The 20,357-nt window shown below is 43.4% G+C and overlaps 1 protein-coding gene across 1 annotated transcript in view; it reads right to left on the bottom strand.

Annotated features, from left to right (window-relative positions):
• Positions 1 to 2,827: 2,827 nt before the first annotated feature.
• CAPN14 (calpain 14) overlaps positions 2,828 to 20,357 on the bottom strand; it is a 40,618-nt gene continuing 23,088 nt past the window's right edge. Inside the window, exons 11-20 of the mRNA XM_059717295.1 lie at positions 16,236 to 16,441; positions 15,583 to 15,619; positions 15,059 to 15,121; positions 12,806 to 12,863; positions 10,733 to 10,797; positions 10,282 to 10,350; positions 8,603 to 8,681; positions 7,205 to 7,321; positions 6,357 to 6,412; positions 2,828 to 5,769 (exon numbers count right to left, since the gene is read on the bottom strand). Of these exons, the coding sequence (XP_059573278.1) occupies positions 5,743 to 5,769; positions 6,357 to 6,412; positions 7,205 to 7,321; positions 8,603 to 8,681; positions 10,282 to 10,350; positions 10,733 to 10,797; positions 12,806 to 12,863; positions 15,059 to 15,121; positions 15,583 to 15,619; positions 16,236 to 16,441 (777 nt within the window). The 3' untranslated portion in view covers positions 2,828 to 5,742. The remainder of the gene's footprint in view (positions 5,770 to 6,356; positions 6,413 to 7,204; positions 7,322 to 8,602; positions 8,682 to 10,281; positions 10,351 to 10,732; positions 10,798 to 12,805; positions 12,864 to 15,058; positions 15,122 to 15,582; positions 15,620 to 16,235; positions 16,442 to 20,357) is intronic.

A 20,357-nucleotide genomic window follows, 5' to 3' on the forward strand; every position in this document is an offset into this window, starting at 1 on the left:
TACTCATGTATGTGTGTGGTAGAGCTCAAGGGATTTTTCTGACTCCTCCTGAAGTCTGGCTAATTTAAAATGAGTTCCCTTTGCCCCTCTCCAGACCCATGTGAGGGATCATTAGCACTGTGCTTGGAAGATAGAGGAAAGCAGGGCTCATAGCAGTGAAATGAGCTCTGCACTGAGTAATCTTGGCATAAGACACTAGACTGGGAGTAGGCAGGCTGGGGTTTGATTTGATCATAAGCGACGTGTAGGAGGGGCACAGGGGGGCACATGCCCGCCCCCCCCCGCTTCCAAGCAGTCCCCACTCACCGCCATGGTGCCCTCCCCACCCAGTAATGAGGCACCAGTCATTCATGGATTTGAGGGCGGTTTGACTTCCGATAAATCACTTAATCTCTTCAAGATCCATTCCCCACCTATAAATGGGAAACAAAATAATAATAATTTCTTTCTCTCATTCTGTCTGCCCTATCTAGGTAGCGGGCTCTTTGCAACAGTGACTCCCTCATGCTCTGTGTTCATACAACACCTAGCAAAATAGGGCCCTGATCTCTGTCACGGCCTTTTCGCACTAGTGTAATATAAAAATTCCTGCAAATATAAATAGTAATGACTCCATTTTGCTTTCAAGACATAAATATTCTTCCTTGCGAAATCATTCCCATACACATCGGCTGACTACACACATATTTCAGTCAGAGGTAGTCCAGCAACATTGAATTTATGAGGAAAAGAGTCATCCTGCAAGCAGATCACTCTGCCTAGCTTCCCAGAGACCCAGGGCAAGACTTGGTGAATTTAACCAAGGAGCTAAGAACTGAGGGAGGGAGTTAGGGAGGTAATTTTTCACCACCTTCTTCAGGTTAGCACTGAGGAGCACAGGGCTCTATATATAACACTCAGTATAACTCAGTGCTGCTCTGGACAGGATGGTGACCCCCTGTCCCTCCTCTCTCAGAGGTGAAATAAGACCGCCATCATGTCACTTTTGTGTCACACATGCAGTGTGAAACCACTTCAGTGATTTCATTGTGAATCTTGCTGTTTGGTTTCTTTTTCTGAAAGCTGCAGGTCACCAGCTAACTTTATGTGAAAAATTTCCATTTTCATTAAAAGGAAGTACATTTCCAACCCTCGTCACTGTGCAAGAACATTTGAAAGAATCGACCCTAAAGGCTCAAAATACAAAAAGCAAATAAAAAAGGACCTAAATTTATTATGTTCACAGCTTCCTAATTTTAAGCCAATCTCATGAGTCAGAAGGGAGGCTGACTCAAGACTTTGGCTCACTTCGGTTGTATTTCATACCCCATTACCAGTTCTTGATCCACCCAGGACCACCTTCTACCTTCTCATTTAAATGCCCATTGAGCTGGATGAATTCCTCACTTCCAATAGTTAGCTGTGTTTGCAGGCTGACAGTTGTCACTATAAGGACAGATCTCCATCTAGTGGTGTTTTTTGTAATTCATGGCCACTTTATTACTGTTAAAGTTTCCTAATGGAAAATCTTTTAATAACAAAATGTAATATCCTTTTCTGTAGCCTGTCATTGTATTTGAATTCCACTGTCACTGACAAATGCAAGCTGGTAATTTGTGTGTTGACTGCCTGCATATATACAATGCCCTCCAGCCTGGTATTTACCTCTGTTTTTACAAAAGATGCATGTTAGTCCCATTTTAGAGAAGAGGAAACTGAGACTGAGCAGGTAAGTGACTGTCCCCAAGTTACCTAGTGAGTGAGGAACAGAACCCAAGATTCCAGCTGTAGACAAGAAGAATCTGATTGAGATCTTCCAATTAATTTTTTCAATGACTAAAAGGTCTTTAGACCTAAATCCTATTTCAACTCCAAGGATACATAAATAGTCCTTAAGCGTGACCTTATTCCATCCTACCTGAGTCCCTGAAAAACATAGTGCAAAAGGCAGGTGAGCCCTTCTCCTCCACACTGTTTTTTGTGATTTAGTCTTAAAGCTAAGATGACAGTATGTTACATAAATTAACTGAGTAACAGTTTTACAGGGAATTGATTGAGGTGCCTGAGAGGTGAAACAGATTTTGGACTATAACATAACACCTGAGGGCTGTGGGACGCACTAAATCTAGTTTAAATTTAAACTGATAACCCAGAGACAAGCATAGGGTCACAAAAGTGTTGCAGCTGGGACACCAGACTAGAACTTCTGGTTCCAGTCCAGTGGCCAATACTAGTAGCTTTGGGGAGATGCAGGACAGCTTGTGGAAACTTGTAATTGGACAGCATGCCCTAGAAAGCATTTCGTTCAAGCCCCGTTATTAATAATTAGCTCGCACCCAACATGAGTTGACCACCTAGCTCTTTGGCCTATTGGCTTTTGTGGTGCCTTCCAACCAGGAGGCCCACTGCCTAATTGTGTATTGTGCAAAAAAGTAAATTTGCTCCTTTTCAATTTCTCTTAAGATTGTTTTGGTCTTCTACTGGAAAAAGGTGCAGTGCTGCTTACCCTGTCTACCTCCTCTCCACCATCTAGTATTATGTGCATCTCTGTATGATGTCCTCTTACTCATTCCAGTCTTTTTTTTTTTTAAAGGAAATCTGTATCCTCAGTACAGATCCAGACGCATTCAATCCTGCTTTCCACTCCCTTGTAACAACCTACTGTAGCAATGCCACCCATGGCAAGGCTTAGCACCTCTTTTAATGCCTGCGGTTATAAATGAATGCATCCTTCAGAAACCTTTTCTATCATTTTTCTACAATATACATTGTAATTCTGAAGATATATTATTCTTTTACTCAGGAAAACGTTACTCTGGAGCAATGGAAAAGCTTTACAGCATCTGAGTGCGTGGCACTGCCAAAACATTTTATTGTGATCCAAATAATGCAGCTTGAATTGTTCGCATTTTGGTATAATGGTTGCAGTTAGACATTCTTTACACTTTTTAGCAGCAAATCACATGGTTCAATACAGATTATTGTTACAAATGTTCAGTAACACATGGCATAGATGAATTCTGTTTCTTCTCTGGATCAAGTAATCAATAACTCACTTCCCAGCAATTACACTGCTCTGCATTAAATAGATATACAATAAATGTGTGTAAAATTTAATGCATAATACAACTCAGTCACTAGAGAGGATTATTGTAATAAACTTGTTGCATCCATTTAGAAATGCACCACCCTGATTTTAAAGAGACACTGTTCAAGAGGAATTTGTAAACGATTTCCAACATGTAATCATATTATTCTTGCCAAACACCCCCCAGTTGCAAAAGGCTCAAATTCACCATGATCACACATTCTATGCAAGAAACCCTGCATGGACTGACAAGCTTTCAATACCTGACTGCACAAAAGAATCTGATGGAGGTCAGTGCAAGGCTGGGGATTCCTCAAACTCCCCATAAGCTTTTATACCACTGCTACTGCATTCAGTAAATCAGTGTTTATAACATCCCCCCAGAGCTGAGTGTTAATTAAATCAGGCTTATTTAGGTTTCAGCATCATGTTCTTCTGCAAGTCGGGAGGGAAGGGGGATTCACACTTGTCACATGCTTCAGGCGAGGGTCTGCTTATAGAACCTGGGGTGGGGAGAACTTCAATATCTGGAACATCTGAAAGTAACTGTTGGAGTGAGAAAACCACGCCATTTTCTGTGTATTGTGCATCTCTCCCCTCTGTGGTCTGTTATGACTTAGCTAAATACCCATTTGGAAACAATGAAGAGAGATGAACAGTGGTATTTAGCCAAGTCACAATAAGCCGCAAAGAAACATAGCATGCTATAAATAGAACCACATAGAAAAAAATATATATAAAAATACATAAATATCCATTGTAACAAAAATACTTTCTTCATTAAAAATAAACTGCATGGGAATAAACTGATTAGAACTAGAGGGACAGAATGTGCTGGCTCTTGTTCCCTCAGCATTCAAATCAGGCTGCTTCCTCCTCCAGGAAGTCTAAACTCAAGTGGGTTATTGCTGGGAGCAAGATGGTTCCCTTGCTCTCAGCTCCTGTGTTTAGTTCTGGGACCTGCCATGACCTAGCACAGCTGGGAAGTACAATTGTAGGGAAAATGTAATGGAGCTGCAGGCTGGAACATGCCCAGTATGGACATTATTGTCGTGGAATTACATTGCAAAGCTCTGACACGCCTCTACTGAGCATGGGTGAACTGAAATATTTTCAACTGAAATATTTTAGCATTATTGGGGTGGACTTTTAAGGGATGGTTTAAAAGCAAATCTCTGACACCAAAGCCACCCATTGCCAGATTTCAAGTCCCTGCTCCAAAGCTGGGAAGAGTAAGAGCTTCTTAAAGTAAAGGTCTCAAGAACTGCTGTTAACATGGGAAAAACAACATCTTTTTCCTAGCTTTATTCTCAGAAGTAGCTGAACTGTTTCACCTGAAGTTTCCTGAAGAATCAGTCTGAGGCAGACACATGGGGCCAGATTCTGTTCCACCTATTAGGCACATCAGTGAATGGAGGTATCTACATGCAGTCCTGCTCCACCCTGCTTAAGTCCCTGAAAACAGTTAAAGCAAAAGGTTGCTGGGGCCTAAGCCTTTATTACAGATGCCTGGAGGTTGTGGAATTTGAATACTGTATTTTCTTGCATATCACACACCCCCAACACCTTGTTTTTGGGAAGGCAGAAGGAAGACAAAAAGATTTTTCCAGAGTTAGGACTGCATGGGCCTGTCTCTGCTCCTAATCTTCAGATGATTTACCTTCCCTTTCCTGGTCAGGGAAAGGCTACAGTTTTAACTCTCTCACAGCCGAATTGGCTACTGTTGCCCAAGCAGGACAGGAAGGGTGAATGAATCAAAGATTAAGCTCTCTCCTGCTCCAATTCAGCTGTGAAAGGCTTCAAACTGTAGCTGATGCTAAAAGGTAGCAGTTACACTGCTCTGTTCCAACCCTGGTCCCTCCATGCAGGCACTGTGCTGGGAGGGGAAAGAGAAGGAAAAGGATTAGGAGCTATTTTACAATGTCTCCAGTGCTTCTACTCCACACAGAAAATCAGCTTCCTCACTTAAGAGATGCACCCCAGTTTTGGAGGGCTAATTTTTGGGGAACGGGTGTATGTGGTATGCAAGAAATATAGTGTTTGCATCTTTGGGTCATGAGCCATTCAAGCCAAAGACTGTCCCTCTCCCATGCCTAGTCAGCCCAAAGCCAGCAGGGCCTACTCCTACACATGGCCATAATGTAAATCATTATTGCTAATACTAACTGAGAGAGAGAGTAGTTTCCAGCTACAATCAACCTTAAGAGCATACGGAAGCCTTAGGAAATCAGGCCATTCTAGAGGACATTTCTTTCTAATAGTTTAACTGGCGATAAGAATTACAAAATCAAAAGTTTGCATTCACTTGTTCCCTCAGTCCATCCATAATAAGGTCAGTCAGTCTAACATATGGTTCTCAGCAGAGTTTTCTGCAATGATATATAAAACCAACCTTCATTTCACCACGTATGGAATCCTACAGTCAAATTCTGCTCGTAGGAGAACCAGTTCTTCAAAAACATTCTTCAGTCAAGGGTGTGTTACCCTGCAATCCTTATTCACTTTGGCTATCATACAAGTCAGCCCACTAGCCTCAGACGGATTGCTCCCGTGAATAGGGATTGAGCACAAGAGTCCAACATGCACAGCAACTTGATTAAAAGCAGCTTTCCATGTCCGGGAGTAGGTCTGTGCATCTAGGTCACGTCAGTGCATCTAGGTCCCACTGCTTTGCATCATGAATAGAGTGTCATCATCATCCACTGTAAGGCAATAAGAAAGAGGTATGAACTGGCCTATCCCATTGAACTTTGGCAACATTCAGGTAACATCCAAAACTGGGAATGACAATGGTGGGGTCATGTTTCAAATGGTGCTGAACCCTGCCATATTGGAATCGGTGGGTGTTTGACCACAGACTTTGTTGGGACCCTAATTTGGCTGCTGAAGCAGGAACGAAAAATCTATTGGTCTTGTAGCCAATGCAAACTGGTTAGTCTTGTAGCCAGTGAAAAGCCCTGAAATTTTGAGGCCACTGGTCCTTCTCTTGGCTTTGGCACAAACTGCTAAGTGAAATTTGTCTCCTTGCACCTCTTCCTCACCAATACTATAGAGATAATCATCCTTTCTACCTCAGAGGGGATTTTGAGGCATGATTAACAGCGGGAGCTTTTTACATCTACTTTTCAGGAAAGCAAATGACCCAGCAATGGCGAGCAACTAATAAGCCCCTTACAACAGCAGTTAAAGGAATATTAAATTTTGAGACCATAGGAGCATGTGTGTGCGTGCGTGCGCACACACACACTTTTTTCTGCATTACATGGAGTAAACAAGTGCAACACCTTACCTCAGACTCCTGGAGATATATTCCTTTGCCATCTTTAGTTAAGTTGCGAAAGGCCTCTGTGAAGGAGAGGGATGGAGGAAATTAATGCAATGCTAATTAGATAAAGGTTAACTGAAGCCCACCACCCCAGAGGCAAGTTAAAACTCAAAGCCTTCAACCCATTCACAAAGCATTGGGTCTACTCCACAACCTCTGGACGAAGCTGCCTGCCCAAACACAGGGCAGTAAACTAGGGCCCAGTCACTTCCTGTTTCAGGACAGTAACATGGGAGCAGCTGAATAAAATCTAAGCATTGTGTTACCTTGCCTAGTCTAAGACAGCATGGCCAGATAATGCTGTCTAGTCTTGTCTGAAATGCTTGGGTGATGTATATTTAATATTCCCCAATGCCATGTGGAACAGAGCAGGACCTCCCTCATTTCTACTCTCTTCATTTCCCTTGGTAGTCAGGAGGTCTCAATTCCTCTCTCTAGGACACATCACAGGTTCCCCTCCTTTCTGTGTACTGTAAAACCTCCATCTGTTATTCTCTTAACCCCTTCCATAAACCCATACTACCACTCTACATGCAAGACCTCATTTCCACGGGGAAAGTAATGACCCCCTCCTGTTTGTCTAGCTTTGGTTTCTGGAAAAGATAATGGGAAGAAGATTATCAGGCAGAGAGCCCAGTTCTCCTCCCTTTCACTCCATTGGCTTCAGTGCAATTACTCCAGTCTACATAAGAAGGGTACTAGGCTCCATGTCTTGGCCCTTGCAGTCCAAAGCACTGAGTTGAATAATTCTGAACAGGCTCCAAAAATGCCATGCAGTCCGGTGGCAGTGACATGCCAAGCAAGAATCCTACCCCCCATGATCTCCACTCGCAGCATGAAGCAGACAAAGCTCTCAAAGCTGATCTTCAGATCAGGGTTGCCGTATCGGATCGCCATCAGATTACAGACTTCATTGCTGAGTGAGATTCCTTTAGAAAGACAAACCAGAAGGAGAAGTTTGCTGCAAACATTGCCTAAGACTTACAACTGGGGATAAATCCAAAGTGTCTTCATCCAAATACCACCCCCTTCCCAAAACTAAAGTGGTTCGATCATCTCTATTTCCAGCCCCCGCAAGTGGTAGTGTAAGTAACAGATGGCGGTTCTCTTTACCCACCACTGACATGCAGCCATCTCTGACTGAAGTCATAGCAGCTGTTTACCCATTTAACAACAATATTCTGTGTGTGTTTAAGAGAAGCAATTAGCTGAAACTATTGGAGAAACGTATCTCCTAGCTTCCCTCATCTTTCTAAGTCATGCTTTTTTTGTTTTGCTGATAAAGTCAGGCAAATTCATCCCAAATATCTTCCAGTACTGAAGGTGAGTAAAACATAACCCTGATCACCGAATATATATTCGTACTGTCTGGAGTTTTGGAGGTCACTCGTAGCTCTTGTGTCCTGGGTGTAAAGGTTACCAAGAAAAATGTAATGTGAAGGAACTAGATAAGGCAGATAGTCAATAAGTCATCATCGTTTAAGCTCTGATCCATTAAAAGGAGTTGAGTGAGCAAACCCTAGCTCCTAAGCAAAGTGTCATCAAAGACTATAGGGCTATATGTAGTTAGGTGCCAGCCTGTGTTGTTCTCCTTGCAGATTTAAAATCTTAGGTCTTATATTGACAAAGTCTGCCCCTGCTGTTGCCTGCACTTGTGTAGCAGATGTAAAAGGCCAGATCCTGAGTTGTTGGAAATCAGGGTTAACTTTAGCATCTTTGATGGAGCTGTGCCAGGTTACACTCACTGGGGATCTAGCCCATGATCATATGCCTACAAAAATCAGTGCAGTTATTCATGACTTTCAGGGGAGGTAGATTTTATAGGCAGAAACTTCTGTCCCTGATTGAAAGTCAACTATGGAGTGATCACCTTTGTCCTCAGCTGTGAGTCTGAGGCATACAGATATACAGGATCTTAATGAAGTTGGAGCAATACTCAATACTTCAAATCGTGTAAATACAAGAGTCTCCTGAAGCTGATAATGATTCCTGAACTACAGGGAGGGGAGGGAAGCTAGCAAGAGAGTAGCAGAACTAGCACAGGTCAATCAGCAACATGGGTACCTGTGTATTTTGTCTGCCTCTGTCCCCACTGTACAGTCATAAAATCATAGGGTCATTTAGTCCAGCCTCTGGTTCTATCCCAGTTCAGGGGGTTGTCTGGCTTCTATGGGGAAGTGAGTACCTGCCAATATTTGCTACCTGCTCACCTATCTCCTGTACAGCTGCATGCAGTTCCACTAAGTCCAGATTTCCCAATCTGTGAATATCTTTTTTCTGGAAAATTTCCTGTTTAAAAACAACAACAACAAAGTAAGTGAAAGAAGTAAGAGTAATTGTGAGCATCTTCAAAGGTGAAATTCCTAAGCAGACAGTGTTGATAAATAAACCTCACTGAGCTGCGTGTGTTGCTCATTAATGTGAAGGTGTTAAAACAATTCATTGTTTACAGTCAATAGCAGCAGCTTAGGAAACAAGCAGCATTTTCCATCTGGTGGGGAACTTGAAATTGACACTAACTTCCCCAGCAAAGCAGACATTTGGGTGGGAGTTATATCCAGAAAGTCTAAAAGTCAAAGATCTGCTCTGATTTACAAACCCATTACAGCCCAATGGGGTTTCAGTGAGTAAAACATCAGCACAGACTTTAGCCCCAAGCCTGTTCTGTTTACAATGTGTTGATGAAGCAACTATGCTGGGAATACAATGTTTCATAAAAATGCACCCTGTGAAAAGCTAGCAGGATCCAGAGCTCTTGCTGGGCATGTCTCCATGAGACTTTTACTGTGGAGCTGCCTACTTAGCTTTGCAGTAAAGACTTTGCATCTATACATGCAACGCTATTAGGTCACAGTAAACTAATAAACACTGCCATAGGTTAGTACTTGTAAATACAAGTACTATCCTGTGGTGGTGTTATTTAATGTGTAGATACTAATGGGGCTGGCTAGGGCACAAGAGTGCTCCAGTGCGGGGGCTGCCAGCACAGGGGCTCCACAGCACATTGAGCCGAGTCAAAGAGGGCTGCTCTGACCCAGATAAATGTGGCATGATCCCAGGTTCATGTGTAAGTGTGGCACCTAGGAGCAATAAACTGCAACTCAATATGCACCAAAGTTTATTGCTTCACATTAATTGCATGTGTAGATGCACCCACTATGGGACTTTTCCCTTGGTCATTTGACCTTGATGAGTCTCATTCACATTGCAAGTAACCATGAATTTAAAAGCAGAAACCTCATTGTAAACAAGATGCTGAGCTAGACCTGAAGTTTTTGTGCTATACGCAAGGTGCATGTACCAGGTTTCCCCTCCTTTAGCCCGACCCAGGAGCCGGTTTCCTCATAAAGCCCAGTCAGCTCTTAGTTCTAGTCCATTTATGTTACAGGGGGAATGCTTGTCCCCACAACAAAACAATGCAAGCAACAACATAAGCTATAGACAAATAACAAACAAAAGTAAAACCTCCGGTCTTTCTTCAGACCTCTGGAGAGAGGCAACCCAGGCTCAGTGCTTTCACTCACCATCACAGCCACCTCTTTCCCAACTGTAAGCTTTTAACTTCCTCTGGAGCCAGTCAATCATCCCTTTCAGCTGACCCAGGGCTCTTAGGCAGGTGGGCCCCACTCTCTAACCCCCTGCAGCTGGGCTTCAATCCCTGAGCCATACCTCATTGCAGTATGCATTCACACTGCACAGTCTGCCTCAGACTGCCCTGCTTGGTATTATGTCTGTTCCTGGGTCTTAACAGGCCAAATGCCTTTTCTAATCAGTTCCCATCTCTCTGTATACTCTATCATTAGCCTGGTTTCTCAGTTTTTAATTATTTCCTAGTCAACACATATTAATGAGTAAACTGGGGGGAGGAGCAAGTAAAGTATTTTAGTACCAGATAGAAAAGCAGTCTCCTCCACAGGACCCTGAATTCCTGAATACTCAGTGTACCACTGGCATTGAGCTTAGTTGAGGAGTTAAAGTTAAAGTCAATAAGAGTTGCAGTAAAATGGCAGAAAGATTCCAAAAACTGTAACAAATCAGTGATGATATATTTAACACAGTAACAATGGGGGTGAGGATAATTCTGGGATTTTTACCCTCTTCTGTAGGATCCTCCCTGGACCTGATCTTTTTCCCACTGAAATACATTAAAATTTTGCTATTGATTTCAATGGGAGCAGCATTCAATGCCTTACAAACCAAGCTCTTAACACAACTGGTAGGAGATCTTTATGCAGGGAATCCACCCCCCCACCCCATGGATCAGAAGTCACAGTGAACCCTCCCCCCCACCAGGAAATTAAGGCCCAGGTAAGGTATTAGCTTATTCTGAAAAAGGATACATCTAGCAGTGCCAAGATACCCTGGCAGGCATTCAAGCTAAATCTCAGTCGAAAGTTTGGAAGATCTGAAAAAGAAAGAGTTGTTTGATGAATAAGGGAACACAGCTCATAAAAGTGGATTCTAAAAGGCTCGATCCTGCTGACTTTAGGTCCAGCAGCAAACCTTCTGTCCACTTTCAGTGGAGACAGGATCTGGCCCTGAAGTTTTCGTAGCAATTTCTCTCTCATTTAGAGGTTACATCCCCTGTGATTCAAGCTGGATAAAATAACACTGTCAGACAATGCGTTAGATCCCACTGCCAAGTGAATGGGCACAGTTCTCACAGAAGACAGCAGTGGTTCTCTGTGTCAGTGTCATGAAGGGTAGATTCTGACACATTATCTCTAGCTGTTACAGAAAACAGCAGTAAAATAACATCCCAAACTAAGTGGGATTTACTGGGTGACCTTCAGCAAAGTCATTTGGCTTTGGGCCTAATTCACTCCTAGTGTTTTTCCACTAGTTGCCATGGAGTTAAGCTAAGGATGAATAGAAGCCCTTGTGGTTCGTATCTCTGTCTGCATAGATCTTATAGTCAGGGCTTTTAAAGGCACAAGTCTCATTGAAACTGTAATGTGGCCCCTGAGCTGAGCCATTCCCAAGTCATACACAAGTTGCACGGTAAGAATAGAAAGAGACTCTGCTGCTCTGCAAATCATGATTATAGATCGCCTGCAGCCTTCTACAGAACGGAGGACAGAACTCACAGATCCTGTCTCCCCAGAAAGTGAAGATGTTTAATTTCATAATAAACCTATTTATTAAATATGCATCCAGCACTGTAAAGTTTTGAAAGTATGGTCTTAAAACTACAGAGAATGAAGACACCCCAATCAACTTTTTTCCTGCAGATCATGACAATGCCTGATGGGTCACTTCAGACAGCTAGCTACCAAGTCTCAGAGAAAACGGCCGTCTCCTCCATCAACCCTTATGGAAATTAAAGGGATCCAAAACCCTTAAAACATTTTTTATCTACCCAGAGGCCAGCAAAGTGAAAGTTTTATATTCATTATCCTTTTTCAGCAAACCACACAATATCAGCATAGTGCAAAGGGACAACAGCAGGCTTCTACTTAGTCACTTGATTATAAAAAATTCTCAGGTTCTCTCTGTTGTTGTCACCATATTTAATTATTGGTAGAGGAACCAGGAGGGGGGGAAAATGGGAGGGGGTGGAACTGGACTGAGCAGAGTCCCCACAAATGCAAGGTGCCCTAAAATAGTTTGTTATGAGGAAACATCAACCTCAGTTGAATATATTCTCCTGTTGCCCAAGAAGGGAAGAGAATGGCAATAGAAGGGTAGAGGATTATAAACACATGGGAACCAAGTTCTGCTCTCACAGAATACTCTGAACTGTTATCACCATCAAGACTAGACTTTGGGTCTAACTTCTCTGAGCACTAACCCTGTCCCCATGCAGCTCCCATTAACATTAAGGATGCAGGCTCTATAGGCTAAATACAGGCCAGTGCCACCTACCAAGTATGTGCTGTTGTTGAGCTGCTGAAAGAACTGCTACACAGGGACTGCAGCTGGGAGAAGTAACAGAAATTCCTCATATACATCATAGGGGAGGATGGGCCTCATGGGGTATAGAACTGTCAGCAGACAAAATTAACCTCCCCATGGTCCTAGAAGGCTGGAAATGTGAATTCATGAAGAACAGAGACTGGCCAAGGAAATAATGTTCATGTCTTGGTTAGGCCAAGGCTTGAGGCCAGACTAGGGGCAGGGTTCAGGTTGAGATTCTCCAGCCATACAGCACTAAACTCTGCTGCTCTCTTCCCTCTACATTCTGACCTACAATGATGGACATTGCACTCAGTGGCTTCTTTTGCACAATGGCCAGCAGCTTGGAGATTTCCACAAATCCTTTCTGGTTTAGGATTCAGTCAGAATAGGGGTCAAATCCAGCTCCTTCATACCTAGAATTCAGGGTGGGAATGCAGGAGCTGAGCCCAGCCCAGGCTCCCATCTCACTGGGACCTAATCAGTGCCACTAAACTATTATCTTTCATAAGCCTTACTTGTCCAGGGCATGTTGTTCAAGATCATCTGGAGCTGCACAGCATTTATTTCAGGATGCTGTAGGAGGGGAGACAAATATTCATATTTTTAAAAAATGAATAAATATTTCTTGCTTTTCTCTGTCTTTCCTAGCCCTTCCTTTCAGCCCCCATCAAACACTCACTGGTATCAACGGGAAGAATTACACTGGTTTTAATTAGGCCCTTAGATTTAAGCCACCTTATTGTCTGAGTGTAACTTGCCAAAGCCCTGAAGAACCTGGTGTAGTTGTGTTGATTTATACCAATTAAGGATATAACCTATTAGTTTCAGAAGACTGTATTTCTGTCATCTGTCCTACTAAGTACATTGCCAATAAAACTGATCAAAATATGTTTTTTCATAATTGTTTTGACAATATAAAAATGTTTGTTTCATAGTTTTAAAAACATAATTCTTTTGTTTTTACAAATTTGCCTTCTGAAAAATAAAAATCTTTTTTTGTAAAGTCTTGCCTTCTGAAAACTTTTGGGTCTCCTGAAAAAAAATAAGCCTCCATAAACTTTCCTAACATCAAGAGACTACTCTGTGATACACAGTGGCCACATCTACGTGAGATGCTAACTGCGCAGTTATTGCACAGTCATTTAGTACTTGCATACACAAGTGCTAAGTAACTGTAAGAGTTACTGCACAGTCACATCCCTGAACTGCTTTTTGGTGACTCTGACTGTGCAGTAGCTCATTACTACAGTACAGTAGCATCACATCATGCTTCATGACACACGACGCTACTGTGGAGTAGTAACAAGCTATGGCGCAGTAGTAACGAGCTACTGCACAGTCAGTGTCTCATGTAGACATTGCCAGTAGCAGCATTCCCTCTAAGCTATGTGGCATGCATGGCTGCGCAGGCGTGCGCATGCCACGCAGCCAGGCGCGCACACTAAACATCTTAGAGGGAATGCTGGTAAGTAGGTATGAGTGTATCAAGTATTTATGTGCACATTTATCCAGTCACGAGGACAGAAAAATGTCATGCGGCAACATACATTAGAATTGACCTAGTCTAAAGATACAAGATTCTGAAAAACTAATGAACCCTCTCCCCCCCTCAAAAATAACACATTTTTTTGAAAAATAAAGCAACAGAAACATTTTGGTAAAAGCTTTAAGGAACTGAAGACATCTTTTGGGGGAAAATTAAAATGTTAATTTGGAAATGTTGGATATTTTTTATTTGAAAAACTGTTAGAAAACTGTTGACTAACTAGTTGTCAGCGCTAAATGAATAGGTCTAGCATTCAGAAGAACTGGATGCCTGCAGCTCCATCTAAAGTTAGCACCTTTCAAAATTACAGCTATAATAAGAAGAACCCTCTTTATAAGTATGGCTATGGAAATTATATTATGGGAGGGATTTTGTTAATTCCTGTGATGATATTTTTGTTCATTTCCTCAGAGGTTGTTCAGTATAGAATAGTTGGTTTCAGAAGCTTAAGGAGACTCCGACTGAGGGTGAAGTTGCACATTACACTTAAACCATATTAAATCTGTGGAATGTTAAGTGGTGCTAAAGTTAGAACGTGTGGTGAGCTGTCATATGCTAAGGGTTTCATAGGTCTTAGGGGCTGGAAAGATGCTTTTTGAAGCTCGCCAGGGTTCATACATTTCTTGCCTGCATAGCTCTGACTTGTCACTAGAGGACTTGCAAGCGCAAGCATGGCTAGAACGCAGGACATTTGGGCTCCATCCCTGCTCTGGGTGCTGGAAGCGGTGCATCCTGGGATGCTGGAGGGACTGAAAATTGCTCATTTTATCTCCATGGTGCAGACTGAAGTTACCCTAACATGACCTAGGTAGCATGGCCCAGAGTTAACCCTCATCTGAAATGGCATAAGTTTGAGCTGCTCAGAGGGCACTTAGCATGAGTTAATGAGCTTTAACGTGCAAACACTTGCAATTTAAGTGCCCATAGTATGGTCTAAGTGTAATGTGTAACTTCACCTTGAGCTGAGTGCTCATATGTTTAACCAGGAGTGCTTTTCCCTGACCAGCATGTTTCCTGCCTGAGTGCTTAGCTATTGCATAATCTATTATGGTCTTTTAAATCATATCCTTTTAAATCTACATCATACACATGCCAATCTCCCATGGCCCCGATCAGTTTAAAGTCCCCTCTGGCTCCCACCTTTCCCAATACATTCAGACTTCCTTTTCCCAGTTGAGTGAGCAGTTTGTTGGCCTTTGGGAATTTATATGGGTACACTTACTTGTTCAAAATGCTTAGTGAAAAAATCCTCCCAAATCTTGCCTTCGTATCTATCAACTATTTCCTTTAGGAAATAAAAAAAAAATATACGTGTTTAACGGAAGAGTTTGAAGAAGGACTATCCAACAGAGTCACAGAATATAGTTTTCCAGAATATTCCCTATCTTGTCATTCTCTAATCACCACTGCAACTACTTGGCCAAGTCCCCACTGTAGTATCAACTCTGACAGTGAATAAAAAGAGAAGAATTGGGAAGAATACAAGAAAACAAAAAAAAAAGAGAACCCTAAAGGCAGATGGGAAGGATAGACTGAGGATGAACTACGATGGCTCCACCAAAAAGAATAGTTTGCGAAGCAATTAAGATATAAACACAGAGCATGGGCTCCCTTTCATATAGTAGAGTAACATGAGGTTTCATGTTCTAACTAAAAGCCCTCTAAAATCACTGCCACAGAAGAAAATTGAAAATCCCAGACTGAACGCAAAGCCACATTTTTCCCCCCCACTTCATTCCCACTCACCTTGGACAGGACGAAACTTGAATTTCCACCCACTTCGCTGAAAATAAAGGCCAGTAGAAATGTTAGAAAATATTATTGAAATCTCTATTCAATGCTTCACCTACTTTCCTCTTCCTCCTTCACAGGGACTACACTATACACCCATAAGACAGCTGTATCCTTTCCCACCATTGCAGCACTCATGTCACAATGGCTGCAGTCAGCTGTGTCAGCTAACCCTGCTGAGAACTGGCCTCCACAATGATGATTAAGGGACTTGCATTTGCTGACGTGTTGCCAGCCAAGCTCCTCACATTTGATATCCTATCATTCTTGTAGCTGCATCAGTGGTAGTAACTGGGGAAAACTTGAGAGGGAATATCCTGGTGCCCTGTCACTCTTGATATTGTTTTGGTGGTACTCCAGGTGCTCTTGGTTCAGTGCCCTGCCTGCTGGACTTCCTTTAAAAGGATAAGACCAGTAGCAGTTGGAGGAACTATTTATCCTAAGCTATAGGAGAGCAGCATCCAGCATATCAGCACACAGCCTGTCTACCATGTTTACCTTCCTGGTAGAAGATCACAGTTATTGATACACGACTTCACTCTCCACAACAAAAAGATGCAACATGCACCAGGAAAAAAGCTACAAGCAAGGGAATGGCATCCTCTCACCAAAGGACGTGTCTCCTCGAGAAGACCCGCAAAATGAACTCAGACTCCTGATGAGGTTCTAAGATGGATGGGATGATGACGTAGAAGCCAGGACGCAGTCGGTAATCCTGAGTCACTTCCCGGTCATTCAGAAAGAGATGGACTTTGTTCATAGCCTGGTTTCTCGTGAAAAACTCTGGAGGCAGCCTTCTGTTGCTTTCATAGTACTGTTAAGGCAAGACATGTAAACACAATTCCCATTGGTTTCAGTCTGTTGAAACACTGATGAAAGTCATGTTTCAGTTTCAATAAACTGCAAGCAAAGGAGACAGGAATTAGAAATCTACTCTCCTTCTTCATCTTTTTACCAGTATTGGGTTGCCCTGATAAGGCATTCTGATTAGCCAGTTTTGGAGTCCCCTGTGGTTCAGTGGTAGAATCCTTGTCTACCACACTGGAGACCTGGGTTCAATTCCAGGACACTTATACAAATACAGCCATGGAGGCACCAAATATCTGGACTCAGTCTGACTTTTGGATTCTACCTCAGTGGCCTAAAGTGGAGATGGAACATCTCGGCAACCTCCATTCCACCAAAACTCCTGCCTAAGCACCTGCATCAAAGGTCTGGGTCACCTCTCATACATACACCATGCTCCAGAAGGATCAATGGTTGCCAAACATTGTCCACATTTAAAATAATGAAGTGATTGGAGCTTCCACCAAATCCCTCTGGAGCCTGTTCTGCAGTGCAACTGATCTCACTAGGAACAGTGGCATAGGCCTGGCAAGGGGAGGGAGCACCCACCTTTGCAACCTGCTTATTATAGGCTGCTGCAGGAGGTACTTCAGCCCCCAGTAGAAATAACAGGAGCCAGGAGCTGCTCCAAGTCTCAGCAGCTTTCTGAGGGATGTGTATTAGCTGCTTTGCTACCCCAAGAAGCCTGGGATCCATTGTTGCATTGAATATTATGTCCCACGCTTAATCCCTTTTATCTCTAGTCTTGTCCCAGCAGTACCCTGGTGTACCAGAGATATGAAAGTGGTGCTGGCTTTATAGGACCCTACATGTCCCATAGGTCCTATGCAACACCTACACCTGGGGATCCTAGTCCAGACTACAATATCCAGGCCCCTATAAATGCATGTCTTGAATACTCCTGGGATCTACTTAAGAAAGCAGCACTCTGCTTTTACAAATGGCTTGTACTTGGCAGTAATCCTCCAGGAGTATTAGCAAGGATAAGAGAGTGGAGAGAGAGTGAGCAAACATGCAATTGAATCTAATATGTACTATTAATGGCTCCACTGCAGATAGAAACAAAGCAAATACTTCCACTGGTGAAGAATACTGGAGTCACCCGATATTGGCCATTCCTCAAAATGGTTCAGGCTTTTCACTTTCTCACTGGGTTGTGGAGATGTTATTCCTCTGTTTTTGCCATATTTCTCTCATGCTAATGAAGCAATCTATCATTTCAGGGGCTCAGGGGTTGCCCCTTTTCATGAACCATATATTAAATTCATGGCTTTTATGCTTCTGTCAATACTGCAATTCATTGTAGTTCCAATTCAAAAAATGCTCTCGGTTTTACATCTCTCAGTATTAATCTTGACGTTCAATACAAACCTGAAATTGAACTCCCAGCTGCCACCAGCCCTGGTCTCCCCATTAGCATGGATACAGCACAGTGCTTCTGTGCTTTCATAATCAGTCTCAGCCCCATGTGTGCTAGCAAGTACAATCTCACTCTTGTTCTTGATAGCACCTTCAAACAGTTGAGAAAGTGTCTGGATCTGAGGCTGCCATCCTGGTAATTAACATTGTAAATGCACTGTAAGGGCTGTCCACTAAAGTTAGTTCACTGCCAATCCAAATTCATGGGGACACTCATTCTGGAAGCATTAATTGGCCATGAAGGGGTAGAGCCTGCTCTGCAGCCAAAAGGTATAAGTCAGGGCAGAATTCAGCTCTCGGCCTTTAACTTCCAGACTGAAGCTCAGATTCCAGGGTCCCTCATGGGGAAATATTTTAAGAGCTTCCTGAAAATGTTGGATGAACCTACGTGCAGAAAACACCTGTACCATTTTCTGTAGAAAATTCCCAGCAGTGAGATACTGGGAACACTGCACTCCCGAGACACCTGGTGAAGACCAGCCCAGTTCATGGCAGATCCCAAGACTGAGAGGAGACCATAAATGTAGCATAAAGCCACTTACTCTCTTCCTCTGTGCTGAACTGCTAAAAGCAGAGACCCAGATACAGACCCAGCTCAGGGTCAGGACCATAAAACTGAAATGAGCTACAATCCCCCTGAAATTCACTGAGTCATAAACCTGCAGTGATTTCTTTTAATGTTTTCTAAAGCTAGTCCTAGAGCAACTGGCCAAGAATCAAAGGCAATCCCAGCACCACCAGCAGTGGCATAACATCTGCATTTCCTTTCATGCAGTGCCTTTGCAGAACCAGTAGAAGAGAGCAAGGCACTTACCTCTGGGCATACCTAAATGGAAAGAGAAAAAGAGAGAACATGTGTCAGACTGCGAGCTCAGAGTCCTTTAAGTCACAGCAAACACAGATGTACTCTAGTAACTGGAAGAGGCCAAGCAGATTAAGTTTAGAATCTCTCACTTAAAAAAGCCCTGATTCCTTCATTTGAAAGTCTTTCCCAGGCTCCTTACAATCTGTTCACCATGCTCTATGACGAAAGGTGATGCACCTGGGGAAGAACCAGCAGCATACCTACAGGCTGGGGAACTCAGTGCAGAGGCAGAAAAGGATCTTGGAGTCATTATTGATGCCACAATGAACATGGGCCGACAGTGTGGGGACGCGGTCAGGAAGGCCAAACACACCTTGTCGTGCATCCACAGATGCATCTCAAGCAGGTCTAAGGAGGTGATCCTCCCCCTCTTTGCAACTCTGGTCAGGCCGCAGTAGGAGTATTGCATCCAGTTCTGGGCGTTGCACTTCAGGAGGGATATGGACATCATTGAGAGGGTCCAGAGGAGGGCCACTCGTATGATCAGGGGGCAGCAGGGCAGGCCCTACAAGAAGAGGCTAAGAGACCTGAACCTGTTCAGCCTCCACAAGAGAAGGCTGAGGGGGGATCTAGTGGCCTGTTACAAACTAGTCAGAGGGGACCAGCAGGCACTGGGGGAGTCCCTGTTCCCCCAAGCACTACCAGGAGTGACTAGAAATAACAGTCACAAGCTGGCAGAGGGTAGATTCAGACTAGACATCAGGAGGCGCTACTTCACTGTCAGGGTGGCTAGGATCTGGAACCAACTTCCAAGAGAAGTGGTGGGGTCTTTAAGAGGAGGCTGGATGAACACCTCACCAGGGTCGTTTGACCCCAGTGCTCTTTCCTGCCATGGCAGGGGGTCGGACTTGATGATCTGCTCAGGTTCCTTCCTATGAAAGGAACAACCTTTACAAACTATGAAACTATAAAAGGTGTGACAACAAAGGCGTCAGTGCTTTCCATAGATTAAAGGAGACTGTTTTTGGTTGAGGACTCAGGGAAGTAGAGTTTGTGGCAAGAATACATTTCTCAGTGTCCATGCTGATAGCAAAGCATGTCAGCTGTACAGCTTCTACAGAGTTGGCTATGGAGGGAGAGGGATGGGTCTCCTGCTTTTGAGATCCAAGTGTCATTGTACTACTCCCAGTGTGACCCTGGAGAGGCATGATGTCCCCACTGGAGATCTGTTATTGGTATGCTGGGATGAGTTTGAAGAAGAGCTGAGCCCTCCATGACTCCAGCTGAAGCTCATATGGAGCTGGGGCTGCTCATGACCTTGGAAAAAAATCAGGCCTCACGTCCCCAGAATGTACACAGGGTGAAGTACAGCTTATGGGCCATCCATCCCATGTGTTGGCCAAGATAGCAAATGCCACACAGCAGCAACTGAACCAGGAACCCCATCACTAAAATGATGAGTTGCTACAGCTTGAGCAAGAGCCCTTCTACTACAATTTGAGCTCTTAGAACTTGAGCAACAGTTCCTTCTGCTATGCCAGAAGGAATACTCCTAATGTGTAGCAGCCTGACAGACAGCCTTCCAGGAGATCATTTCCATGGCTTGATAAAAAAAGTCAAGGAGAATGAACTCCATTAAGGCCCAACCCTTTTGTTTAAG

The sequence above is a fragment of the Alligator mississippiensis genome, chromosome 1 (assembly GCF_030867095.1).
Source record: "Alligator mississippiensis isolate rAllMis1 chromosome 1, rAllMis1, whole genome shotgun sequence".
Classification (NCBI taxonomy): Eukaryota; Metazoa; Chordata; order Crocodylia; family Alligatoridae; genus Alligator; species Alligator mississippiensis.